Here is a 13,754-nt window from a genome sequence, read left to right as displayed (position 1 = left end):
TAGAGAAACCGTGCTGGAATATTTCCAACAAACTCTACTCCAACGTAATAAGAAACTGCAGCTGACGCCCCATTAATAACATGCATTTGCAGGAAAGGCAATTTGCACTACTGCCAACAGAAAAACAATCAAGAATTTAAAAGAAAACAACACGTTGGGATTGCTGCTTCTGTAAATGACCTCCTGGAATAGAATTTGACCAGAATAAGAATTTGTTCAAGTTTACATTAGAACAAACAATAAGAATATTTTCTTTAAATTCTAGCACAGGAAAAAAAAAAAAGGCAAAAAAAAAAAAAAAAAAGCTGAAAAAGCTCTTGGAAAGGGACTTTTGTGATTAGGTATATTAAAAATATCCAAGTCTCTATTGGATTTTACATGACCAGCTCCCCATTACAGAGAAGGGAGTCTGATGTGACTGGAAAAAAAAGACCTTTGAATCAGGTTTAATTCTCAGTGTCCAAAACAAAGAGGCCACAAGAAGAGAAATCATTAGTAAATCGCTCATAAAAGCACACAATTTGCTGCCAATATATTTAAAACAGTTCCAAAACGGTGAGTTGAAAGGAAGAGAAGGAGAAAGGAAAGGACCAGAGAAGGTAGGAGAAAGGCAGGGGCTGGGCTGGGAGGCCTTGACTGCATGGAGGCCTTGTCCGCATGTGGGTGGAAGGGGCTGGCATTAATTATCGTCGTCCCTTCCTGCCTGGGAAAGGAACAACCACGGTCATACAGGGTGGCCTGAGGGGCATTGTCTCTGTGCTGTGGGTCTCTGGGTTAAAGCAGCGCCTGCACCCACTCCTGCCTCTTGTAGGCCTCAACCGTGCCCCTTGGGGCGTCGAACGCCACAAAAAGCTCAGGAAAAGCTTGCAGAGAACTGCATGCATGAAACAGTAAAGGACTTCCCTGAGGTTCACCCGTTGCAGAGCCTGGTTCTGTTTCCTGTTCCTTGACATGGGTTACATTCCGTCAGTGCGAGGGGAAGGAAAATGGGATAGTTGTCTGGGGTTGGGGAGGGAGAAAAGCTTCAACTCTGCTCCTCCAGTCCAGTTTCTCATCAGAAACCAGCCCAAGGAACCAAAAAAAAAATAATAATTCCCTCTCCCAACTGCTCTTCCTGCAATTAGGGAGTGATCAGCTGCCAAAGTGTGTGCCTGGGGCTTTGCTTTCCCTAAACTGTTTATTTTATCGGAGCACAGATCACATTTGGAAGAGTTTAGGCAGGCAGGGGTCCCCCGTTGCCTCTGCTCCGTGCTGATGAGAGCCAGAGCGCCAGAGGCGGCCGCCAGCCCGGCTCCCCGGGGCCCTCCTTCTTTCTGGGACTGCCTTGGGCTGATGGCTTCCCTGGGGCCAGGCCAGGGAGCTGAGGGCACCCGGGCACCTCTGTTAGCAAGATCTACACAGCAAGAAGGGCTCCATCGCCAGAGTGACCAGCTGCCAAGCAGAGAGGTGAGAGGCAAATAGAGAAAGCCACGGTGAAAGGCAAATAAAGAAAGCCACGGTGAATGCCCTTCACCTAATATTTGCTCTCGTATTTCACTCTGAAAGACCCTTTCCGTGAGCCCAGGGTGGGCAGAGAGCAGCCGCTGCCATTTCTGGGGACGCAACACCAAATGAAAGGAAGCAGGCATCGCCAAGCGTATTTCACTGCCCAAAGCAAACATGCTCCTCCAGCAGTGCTTCATTGCTGTTGGCAGATTATTGCCCTGCTCCCGGAGGGGATTTCAGCCTTCATCTCCCCTAAAAAGATGAAAAGGGAGCGAATATCAGAGGAGACGTGGGCTGCCGAGACTTCCTTTTCAGCCGGGCAGAACGGAGGTAACCTGATACACTGTTCCGTCCAGCACGCCAGCAGCACTCGCCCAGCTCCCGCAGTCTCTCCCGTGCTGCACATTGTGCTGGACAAGCAGGAAAACCACAAAAACCTTCCCTGAATTTTCCCTAGCTGGCTGTTTAACCTACTTGCTTTTCTGACACGAGACAGGCCCTGTTATCGGCTGTATCATATGCTGTGCTGCAGGGAGCTTCAGGAGAAAACAATGAATAAAACCACAAGCAAAGCACCCTCTCCAATTCAGCTTTCTCAATGCAAACGTTTTGCCCTTTTTTCTGTTTTCTGTACCCATCAGTGATGATATTTCATGTTGCTGTGCTCTGAGCTGTTAGAGAATGAGTGATGCTGGAGAGATCAGCATATATCTTTCCAAGGTAACTTGCCCATATTGTGTGGACGCATCAATATATTTTTTCCAAGTCGCAGCCTCATCGCCTTGAGGATGGTGAGACACCTTTTAACCACCAGTGGCCTAAAGGACCCAAAAGCTGATTAAAGCAGGGGTGGCAGGAGGGGACTCACTCCGGTTGTGCATTTGTCTCTTAGCTGAGATGCTACTGAGGAAAAATCCTCATCTTCTGGCAGCAAGGTGAGACGTGATTGTCATGAGACACTGAGCAGGCTGGGAGGCCACCACATGAGGACAGCTTCCTCCACCCCAGAAAAGAAAAAACAATTTAGTGCTAACCCTGGACAAGGGGAGGGTGAAACACCTGGAGAAGCATAGCGTTACCCTGGGCTCCTTGCTGGACAAATGAGAAACCAATTTTGGGCCTGAATGTCCCATTATTTAAGGGGTGTGTCCAGCTGCCACGTGTTGGCAAGAGTCACAAAAGCCAAAGCTGCTAACTGAGCGCCTGGTCAGCATCTGAGCTCTGCAGTTTGGTCTCCCTGCTAACAGAGGTGCTGCCCAGCCCCTTGTTGGGATGCAGAAGCTCCATCGCACTGGGCTGAGCGCTGCCATGATGCTCGACCATCCCCGCTGGGCCCATGCCAGAGGACACTTTTTTTCTGTTTTCCTCCACCTTTTGGCCCGTTGAGCCAAGGGAATATGCCACGTCTAATTACAAAGCCTTCGACTTGGAAGGGACGAGTCCCATCTGTGTCTGGGTCACCGCGGGGCGAGCTGGGACCTCAGGGCCAGGCTCCCAGGGGATGGCACCGCTTCCAGCGCTCTCATCAACCCCAGCATTTGCATCCTAATTTTAAAGCGTTATTTTCATGCAAAGAGAGCAGCAACAAAACTGAAAAGCTGATCAGAAGTGAGAGCCCCGAGGTTCGGCTCCGTATGATGCATGAGCTCATTGAGCACTTCATTTACTGCTCCTAATGACGCACAACGTGAAAGGGCTGAAAAAAGCAACCCGATGCACTATCAAAGCTTCACCATAAAGCTCAATTCTCCTAATTGGCAAACGTAGCCGGGGGCTGCCCAGGAGCCAGCCACACCGGGCAGTTTCTTGCAAGGTGGCGGGCTGAAAAAAGGAATAAGGTAACAGGGTTTGGACAAGACAAGTGGTCACGGGGTGCCTTGAGGACTTCCAAGGCAGGGAGGAAGTGTGGCGGGGGGGATTAATTATCTCGCCAGCCAATTCCTCCTTTAATAACAATTTCTACTAGATGCTTTCCTGAGTTTTGAGGATAGATTTAAACCATCACTGCAATGTGCCGAAAGCAAATCTAATTTCCACCCCCCCCAGCCGCAGAGGAAGTGGAGGACTAATTATTAAAAAACACAAAATCACACCTTTAACAGTCAAAGGCCTTTCCTAATCAGGCACAGAATGAAAAAATACATTCAGGGAGCAAGGTGCCACCAAGGGCGTGCAGGGATGTCAGTGGGGCTGCTGGTCCTGCTCCCACCATACCCGCTGCTTACCCTCTTTAGTCTTCCTAAGGGAAAAAGGGAAGGACGAGAGCATGGCTCCAGCTCCCTTCAAGCCAATTATCACCTAGGAATGTTCCCTCTGAGAAAACTGAATTATTTCTTAGTGTGTTGGGGGGAAGGAGGATGAGGATGGAGGCTGGGAACTGAGGTTTTAAGGCACAGGTCGTGCTGGTGACTACCTGAAGCTTTTAGGCTGGGGCAGGTTAAGCAGTGTGAGCCAGCTCAGGAGAGCACGCAAGCAGTGAGGAAAGCCCTGGTGCTGTAAATCACCTCGTTCCACTCTTGCTGCCAGGGAAGATTTTTTTCTCCTTTAGGCTATTTTCTAGTACTTCTGGCTGTCGGTTCATTTGTTCAAGCAGGGAACAGCAAAGGCGATTCGAGCATTTGTCAGAACCGGTATTCATCAGCGGAAGAAAATAAACGGTGCTCCACTGTTTGGGTTAATTGTTTTAAATTCTGGAGCATCCCAGTAGGCTTGCAGAGGGCAACACACGGGGTAAGGGCTCATTTTACAGTGATTGAATGGAAAACCTTAAGCCCCTTCCAACACTACATCTTGCCCTGCAGCACGTACCCGGATGGCATTTCAATATGAATGCATAATTTACAGTTTAGCTCCAACAAGCTTAAAAATTCGGTCTTTGTTAACGCCGGCACTCTTTGGCTGAGCAAGGTGAGCATGGGCTGGAGGCAGCTGCAGTGCTGGGGAAGCAGCCGCAGCATCACTGCGATTACACAGCCATCGGGGACAGCCTGCACCAGCAAAAAAACAGCCAAAAAGCCAGTGGGAGCAGCCCAGCGAGCCAGGGTGAGCTGCTGCAGGGCTGTGTGGGTGAAGCGGACACAAGGCAGAAATTTGAATCAATGGAAATCCCTATTTGCCATGCATTTCATTTGAATCCGGTGAGCAGTTGCAGGAACAAGCACCATGCGTTTGCATGTCCTCTGCTCCGTAAACAAGCGATCCCAAATGCTGCACGGGGAAGCACGGAGATGCTGACCCAAGGGCATCGAGCCCCACTGCAGGGCATGACTCTGACAGTCCTGTGTGACACTGGGCAGCTGGTGTGGGATGCATGAAGCCAAGTCCCAGCCAAAATCAACGCTGGCTGCTGCTTTCTTGCAAAGTGTCCCTGCCAGGAGTTACTTCAGGCAGGAGAATCTCCTCTGAAGAGGCGCTTGTTGTCCATAAGCAAAGGGGTACTGGCTGTAGGAGCGATCTCTTTGTGCCCAAGGCAAATTCCCTATTTCCAAGGCAAATTACACCAATTTGAATTAGTCCCAAATGCTCTCAGGTTGGTTGGAGGCTCAACAGACCTCACGTGGCACAAAACCACCCTGCAGCTGGTGTCTCCGGCTGTCACCATCCGAGTACTGCATAACAGTGCTTGCCCACGTTTTGTTTTCCTCACATTTTGCTGAAAGCTTTTAAATTCATGCCCAGGCTCAGCCCCTGACAATCTGTTGGCATACCTGGGTCCCAAGGTCTTGAAAGAGCCCCAGGCCAGCCATGGCGCTTTCTGACAGAGCGAGGACACCGTGCTCCCTTCCCATGGCTACGAGACTTCTGCAAGCAGAAGCACTCTCCTCATCGGCTGCCAGAAAGGCATTTTTGGACCTGCAGAGTCGGGATTTGGCCTGCTCAATCACCAATTCATCTGGCCTAAATCTCATCAGTCAAAATGTCTTGATGCTGCAAAGCAGCAACACGCCCACACTATGAACGCCCACAGTGCAGGAGCTGGGATGAAGCTTTCTTTGGACACCTCCATCTGATGCCACACACTGGTTTGGCACCCAGAGGGACCCAGCATCCCCCATCCACGCATGGGTGCTGAGCCAGGGCTTGTGTCTTGTCCCAGAAAACTGCTCTGGTGCAGTAAGCAAGGCAGCACCGTGCTCTCTGGAGCCACGCCAGCCTGCGAGCAACCTGCTGGCCTCCAGCAAACGGCTTGATGGATCACCTGGTCTCAGCCAGATGATATAAACTCACCAAGCAGCTGGGAAATTAAACCAGTGCTTTCATCTCCATCACACAAAACGGGCCCCAGGGTGAGCAGCGCTGGCTGGGAAGAGTGCGGGCAGTGCCCAGGAGCAGCCCCACCCTCCACATGCTGCTGCAGTGCTCTGTTCCCCTGCAAAAATAACTCGTTTCCACCCCAAAATCACCTATTTGGTGGCCAGATAATTTCCAGAGGAAACAAAGAATGAAATGTGTGATTCACCAACTGCTTATCCTCCCCGCTGGGCGCTTTTTGGGGTGTGCAGGGTTGGAGCGTGCTGGGAAGTGCTGGGGCTTCCAGCAAGGGGAGGGAGCAGGCTGCCAGGAGAACTCTGATTTCTCCCACAAAAGCAAGCACAGCATGTTTCACTGCCACAAGCAGCACGCTGCAGAATGATTTCTTAATCACAGACCTCACCAATATTTGCTCCCCTGGATTCAGGCACTTCATCCACTCGCCCTTCAGAACCGTTCGCATCTCGCCAAAGGTCGTGCCAGTGCCTCTGCCTCTAAATGAACCCACTGCTGCTTCACAACAACCACCGCAGCACCTTCCTTTCAAGCCTCTCTGCCTTCCCTGGGAAAGGCAGACTGATGTACACTAACATCCCAAGGGACCCTGGCATGGGGACACCTCTGTTTCAGTCACCATTGGTGTTCTCCAATGGAAAACATCTTTCCCTGGGAACATTTCAGCCCAGCACCACACTGATAGAGTGACAGCAGCAAGCATCAGTGCAAAAGAAAAATCATTTTTGGTCACATCAAGGTCTACTGAGTGAAGAGCCTGTGTCTGGATGTTAATTAATGCTTAAGTAAAGGATATAGGACTTTAATCAGTTATTCCTCCCTGGAAAATCCTCCCAGCTTCCAGAGCTTTAGGGACTTCTTGAGCCAGAGGTTGCACCTAAACCATGCTGCTTAATGCTGAAAGACATCTCCTGAGTAATTATACTGAAGTCCAAAGAGCCCCAGGCTGGCAGAGGCAGGAAATGCCCAGTGACCATGAAGGACACAAAGTGAGGAGGATAAAGGTGATGAAAAGTGCACGCCTGTGATACACACTGTGAAATCACCTGCATCCAAATACTTCTCCCAACTCCGTCTTGACTTCTGGTGCCTCAAAATGTTTTGCTTTTTCCTTTTTTTTTTTTTCTCCCATGGTGTGTGCTTTGAATTGCAGTCAGCCTGCTCATGGGCTGTACTGGGTGCTGTAGGTGGGCACAAGCGGGCTCAGAGTGCAGGTCCCAGCTCTGCTGGAAGGCAGCCCCATCCCCTGCTGTCCTCCTTAGCGTTGCCACAGAGTTTCAAAGCACAGAAAACATGTTTTTACATACATCAGCTGAGTGCTGTGCATACCAGACCAAGCCAAAGGTGGATATCCCCCACAGGTTATGAGATCTGCCTGCTCAAGGAAGCTCCTACTTCGTCTGCAGCTGCTAGGAAGACGCTGCTGTTATGCTCACAGGGCTGGAGACGGGCAGAAAGGTCACAGAGGTGGGAAAGCTTAAAAAAACAACCTGTAAATGCCAGCTGGCTTTCCTCCTCCCTCTGCACTCATGGCTGAGCTGCCTGGCTCCTCCACTGCTCCCTCCTGAAGGAGCCAGGCTTAGCACCATTCTTCATCCTGCCACTGCTCTCATTAGCGGGGCAGAGAGCGACACGAGAGTTCATTAATAAGACCGAGCAAGTGTCTCGCCTGTCCGAGACCAACGCCGTAAAAGAAAGGCCAAGCGAAACGATGCTTTAAGCAGGATGCTGGGTGCACCACGAGCAGGCTGATGCTCAGCACTGCTGACCGCACCGAGGGTGGCCGGGGGCTGCAGAACCCAAGGCAGCCAAGGGAGGGCTTTTTGTGCGTTGCTCATTCTCCCTTTGTTTTCCACTCTCCCTCCCCAAACCTTCACTCCCTTCTGTGTCACGCCAGGACTTCCCACCAGATGAAGTCACCCCGCTGTTACCGGATTACTCTGTCCCCGTGGTTAGCCCCACTGCTCCCTGTCAGCAGGGCTCACACAGGGACCCCTCCTGTGCCACCAGCAGCTGGCACGATGACAAGGGACACCAGGGCACCAGCCATGACGTGAGACCCTTCTGGGGGTCACTTTGTGTTTCCCAAAGAAGGCTGGTCTGCCTCAGCCAGGTGGGGTTTGAATGCTGAACCACCGCCATACGCAGAGATTAAATTGTCATTTCCAACCCTCCTGGGACAAGCAATGGCAAAAGTATGGTATGATAAGTTGGAGATGGACTCTCCTGTGCTTTTAGGGCAATTAACAGGAAAAAAAAATGCAGTAAGTAACTGCAGTATTTCTAATGCTATGGGATACACATGGAGACAAGCTGCACTCCACCCCAGCAGAGCTGTTATTAGCATCTGCCACGCACAGGCAGCCAGCAGGCAACACTTAGCGTCTGCCCTGGAAAGGGACTGCTTTCTGCTTGCATCTGCTACTTTTCTGTCTGCCACCACCACCAGCGTGGGGATGGGCAGGGATGGCCGGGAGCTGCGTGAGGAGGGCAGCAAGGATGGCAGCCTCCTGTGGTCCTGCTCAGCCGGACCCTCTCCGAGGGGTGATGCTCCCTTTGGGGCCATCAGTGAAATCGCAGGCACCACAGTGGGCGTTTAACTCGGAAAAGGGTGGCAGCACGAGGCTTTGCAATGACCACACAGGTGCCACCAGGCTGTGGACCACGGCCATTTTGATGTGGCATAGCTAAGGTCAGAAGATCCACCATGGCCTGGAGCACCTGATGTCCCCAGTCCCCAGCCCCAGCAGCGGCATGGAGCACAGCAGCTCCCAGCAAGAACCCGAGTGCTGCTTTTCAGCAACCCAACCGCAGGCACGGAGCCTCAGGCCTTGCGGGGAAGAGCAGAGAGGCTTGGAAATCACCTGCTTTCCACTGCAAAGGTGGAGTGACTTGGAACACAGCCAGCCCTGAGGGCACCAGGCAATGCCCCAGCCTGGTTTTGGCAGCATTTGCTCTGTAAGCTGGACAGCACTGTGCTGGGGCAGCCCCGTAACCGAGGGGGAAAGGCAGTCCCCTCGACACAACAGCCACCCACAGATCCCAGAGGTCTCCATCTCACAAAATCCCTGCTCTTCTTCAGCAGCCTGCTGTGCACGCACACACGAGGATGGGATTTTAATGAAGAGGAGACCACACAATTCCTCCCACTGGCGGTGGATTCGTCCTGGAGGCTCAGAAGGGGCCATTGTTGCAGGAGCTACAACTGCTGCTATCGCTCGCCCACGAACTCCCAACAGCATCAGAGGATTTTAATCCACAAACATTCATTCTCTCTCTGTTTTCAAAAGGAAGGGCACATTATTCATGCATCAGGCTTCCCCCTGTAAAAACTCCCTTTTTTTTTAAATTTGTGTTTCACAAAGGCTTTGCAGAGAAATGCAAGCAGATACTACAAGCAAGTATGAACGATATGAACGATCAGCAGCCAGCATTCCTCCAGAACAGAAATGTTTTGTGCCCCTGATGAAATCAGGAGTGGGATGTTAAAAGATCATTGCTACCAACAATTAAAAGCTGCTTAACCTCCATAAGTTCATCACAAAATCTAAATGCACGTCTCTTCTGCTCTAATAAAGAACTCCCGCTGTGCTAGAGCAGGTAGATCTTAGCCCAAATGGGATTTTCAAGTAGATTTTTAACACATCCGAAGGTTTTACAAGAGCAAGGGGGAGCTCAGGCTGACTCCTGGGTGTAGAGGAGGACCCATGAGCACCCATTTCAGACTAACATTGCCTCTCACATAAACTCCTTCTTTGCTGCACTCACTCACCCTTTGAGCACTGTCTGGAAAAAGAGGGAAAATGCAGGCCTTCATTCTACAAAGGCTCAGTTTCTGATAAAATATTTCTGATGGTAAAATATTTCGGATGCTTTCCCCAGCCGTTTCAATGAGAAGAGTCACCTGGCACCGAACCGGTGCTGAACTCTCCCAAGGAAGAAAACAACAGTGGCAGGAAAAATTAGGAATTTTCTGACCCTAAAGAAAAATTCCCAAGCAGCTTTGAGACCAAAGCTCAACAGGAAGCATTCCTCTTTGGCGAGAGGCCTTTTACTGGCGTGTTCCCACATCCCCTTTAATACCCTGGGAAACAAAGCAAGTGGGGGGCCCGGCTGGAGGGGTCACCTGGCTGGAGGAGAGCCAGGAGGGGAGCCCCCACTGCTGCAAACGGGAGCTGGGAGCTCTGCCTCCTCGGGGGCAAAATACCTCCAACTTCTGGCAACGCTGGCACTGAAAAAGAAGGGAGCAAAGCACATTTCCAGCTGCCTCCAGAAGGCAAAAGGAGGCTTGGAGAGGGACTTTAAGGCAGCTCCAGGAGGCTGACCATCCACGCTGAGCTACCAGACATCCTCCCCAGGCTGTTCCTTTGTCATTGAGTGCTGCAAAACCATGTCCCGCAGGGCCAAATGCCTGCTCACTTCCTACCCAGGTGCTGCTGCCACCGTGCAGGAGGGACGTGGAGCAAGAGGAAAGCACCACTGCATTTTCAGCCCTGCTCAGGCTGGGAAAAACAAAGGAAACAAATGCTACATTCTGTCTTATCGTGCATCACCCCATAATTTGCATGTAACGTGAAAAGGTTCTTATTATTCAAGGGCTTTTATGCCCCAACTGAGGCAGGACACAGGCAGCAATGCCCTGCATTGATGTATGCCAGCAGTGACAAACACCTGTCTACTGCATCGCCTGACGCACACCAGCACTCACAGAGGGACAGAAGATGCCAGCCAGTGTCAGACACTTTCACGATTAAACAGATCCTCCATCTCAGAGATTTACAGCCCATCCCAGTCAAATTTCCTAGCTCGTCCCAAGAGAAAAATGATGGATATTGAGTCATAACAGAGTCAGAACCAGAGAAAAAAACACTGCCCAAGTGGCAAACCACGAGCAAAGTACACGAGGTGGGTGCGTTGGCACTGGGATGGGCACTGAGGTTCTGCACCAGTGGGGCATCGTCAAAGGGTCTGGATCAGTCCCTTAGGCATGTTAAAGAGGAAAAAAAAATTAAAAAAGGCTTAAACTTGAAGAGAACGAAGAAAATAGGTAACATACTGGAGTACTAAATCCATATTTAAGGTCCCAAGGATGTGATTTTTATAAATGCAGAGATCCCACCGGGTCACAGCGTGCTTGTGCCACGTTCCTCAACCGCAGCAGCTCCCTTTCCCCTCACTGACCTTCTCCTTCCTACCGCAGTTATCTTAAGCACCCAACAGCTGTTGTGGTAGTACCACAAATTAGTAGAAACAAGATTATTCCTCGAGTGAACCAAGAGCAATGCCATTTTTCCACGGAATGACATTTCAGAGCAAGGCATAATGAAGCCGGAGCATGTTGAAGCACTGACTGCGCTGCTTGTTGGGCGGAGATGAAAGAAGTCTCTGTTTAAACTGGAATTTAGCCCAACAAGATAGAGTGGTGAAACAATAAAGGGGCTTTTGGACTGAATTGGAGAGACATTGGCAGAAACTACACACGAGAGGTGGTTGCAGCTTCGGGATGGGGGAAATGTAGCGGTGAACATCATAGCAGCAGGGAAGCAAGAGATTACAAGAAGGGAAGCGGCTGATGTGCCATCCCATCACAGCAAAACGCCCAACTAGAGGTTGAGAGGTACTGAGCAACCGTGCCTGCTTCTTGCATGTGCAGGATGGTGTCAATGGGGAGGTAACAACATCTCTATGTTGTTCAGATATGTGGGTCTCTACGAACAACAGGGCTCAAGGGATGCTGAGCCAGCTCTCTAGGAGACAGGGTCCTAATCCTGTTTGGACCCGCAGTCCTTTAGTCCCTGGTGTCTGTTTTCCTCCCCTCTTTTTCTGTAATCTTTTGTAAGACTGAGTTTTTTCACAGGATTAGTCTCTTCCTATGGCTACAGATAACATCTGCTACACCAGGAACCAACACTCTCTCAGGACCATCAGCAAACACCTGGATACAAATCCTAACCCTGCCAGATTGCAGCTTCTTTTGCACTTCTTACTTCTTTAAAAATACAAAGCACCACAATTACATACGTAGGGCATAGTATTGCCAAAAACAAGGAGCCCTTTCCATTCCCATCAGACTCATTCAGAGGTTTTCGGTACCATGGACCAGGACGTTGGCGGCCAGAATGCTTTGCTGAGGACCCGGGTGAGAAGGGCACTGGGCCATTTATTCCTCTTTTTTTGATTAAACAGTTCCCATCGTGCAAACACACAGCAAGCCCTGGCATGCACGGTGACATGTGCTTGCATGATGACATGTGCCTATACGTTAATTACCAGCTAATTAGGGTATCTTGGAGCAGGCTGTAATGGGGAAAGAAAAGTGGCAGCGGAGCAGAACACCTCTGGGTGAGCATGAGGAAACCTGGTAACACGGCCACGTCTAGGGGAAAAGGAGCAGGGACAGGACAGGGACCATTGGGGTGGCTCGGAAAGCCGACTCACCAGGACTGCGGCTTCCTCTTCATGATGCCTTGGCGTCTCCACTGCGAGTGGGGGCTGAGGTGGTAGGTGAGCTGCCGGCAGAGCTTCTCCATGGCCCCAAGGGAGTCCCCCTCCTGCAGAGACAAGGGAGGGAAGCCAGGTAAGGTGGCTGCAGCGTGACTGTCCTGCCCACAGGATGCTCCAACCCCAGAGCCGCTAGAAGCTGGCAAGTCGCAAAGCACCACGCTAAAAATTGTACAGGAAGGAGGACAAAAAACCCCAATGATAGCTAGGGTGCTGCAAGGACAGGGCGTTTCACCGAGGGCCAGCACACACACGGATATTGCTCACAGATGGGATTCTTCTTCTGCAAATCCACCTCCAAGTGCGAGCAAAGCCTGCGAGCAGCAGCCCACTGCCCTGGTGGGATCCATGACCCAAACTCCCAAGTGTTATCCATCACATATGCGAGCACTGTTTGTATTTATGGGGTTTATCCCCAGCATGACCTGCCAGGAAGGTTTGTCCCGTGAGCGCACGCAGTGCCGTAGTCACTGCAGTTCATTCAGCAGCAGCGCCGTTATCGTTTGACACCACCTAATGGCTTTGGGCACACAAATTGTACAGAGATTGATTAAATAAACCAAACGACCCATCCATTACTGTCAGAACCATTTTACACAAGGACAGACGCTAAGAGGCTTGGTGAGCCTGGAGATCTCAGGAAGAGCACTCATCAGAAACTCTCAAAGTGGATATTTGATAGGAAAAAAAGCATCAAGGAAAGCAGCGATTTTGGTGGAGTCGCCTTAATTCCAGTTAAAATTTCCATGCGAAAGGATAGTAAAATGAGAAATCATTGGTTCCAAAAACTTTAATTCTGAAACTTTCTGAATTTGGTCCTAGAATTTTGGTTCCTAAAAATAAACCATAATACAAATGCCAGCACCTGAATAGCTAAATCACGTCTCCTTTCAAGGTTTCTATATACCAACACATGATACGACTCTTAATGCTGTAAAATGTCTGGCTTGCTCTCTGAGAGATGACAAGCAGAGATTAAGCAAAGGAATAATTATACAACAAGCCAAGATGTGACAATTTGTGGAATCTGCCTGGTTTTATGAAATTGCTGCATCATGAAACAGCTTAGAAAAGAAACAGAAACTGGGTAGGAAGCCCCCAAATCAGCAGCAGCCCGGGTTTGGCTCACCACTGCTCTTTATACACACTGATTGCCCAAGATTTTGCCACAATCTGGACAGGGATGCTGATGAAGATGTCGTATCTCATCTGCCAGGATGCCAAACTACTGCTGCCCTCCTGTTCCCTCCCTCCAGCCCCGGCTGCGAGCTGCGTATTTCGTGCAGCGTAATTTATGCAATGTATTCTCCCACCTCACCTCGTAGTCAGCAGAGCAGGACGGGCTTTATAAAGACATTATAAATATTAAATTAACCAAGGAGCAATCTGGTTTTTGACAAATCACCTCTGGGTGTGCAGGGAAACAAATACATCAGGTTTTCTCAAGGAACAAAAAAAAAACAGGGCAGAAGGGGCACATCAGCAGATGGCTGGAGCAGAAA

The 13,754-nt window shown here is 50.3% G+C and overlaps 1 protein-coding gene across 1 annotated transcript in view; it reads right to left on the bottom strand.

The window, feature by feature from the left end:
• Positions 1–13,754, bottom strand: part of LRRC75A (leucine rich repeat containing 75A) — a 68,972-nt gene that overhangs the window by 11,476 nt on the left and 43,742 nt on the right. Inside the window, exon 3 of the mRNA XM_035559236.2 lies at positions 12,190–12,302. Coding sequence (XP_035415129.1) covers positions 12,190–12,302 — 113 coding nt within the window. The remainder of the gene's footprint in view (positions 1–12,189; positions 12,303–13,754) is intronic.

This window comes from Cygnus atratus, chromosome 20, assembly GCF_013377495.2.
Source record: "Cygnus atratus isolate AKBS03 ecotype Queensland, Australia chromosome 20, CAtr_DNAZoo_HiC_assembly, whole genome shotgun sequence".
Classification (NCBI taxonomy): Eukaryota; Metazoa; Chordata; class Aves; order Anseriformes; family Anatidae; genus Cygnus; species Cygnus atratus.
The sequence above is the reverse complement of the archived record's forward strand: the minus strand, read 5'-3'. Positions and strand labels throughout refer to the sequence as shown.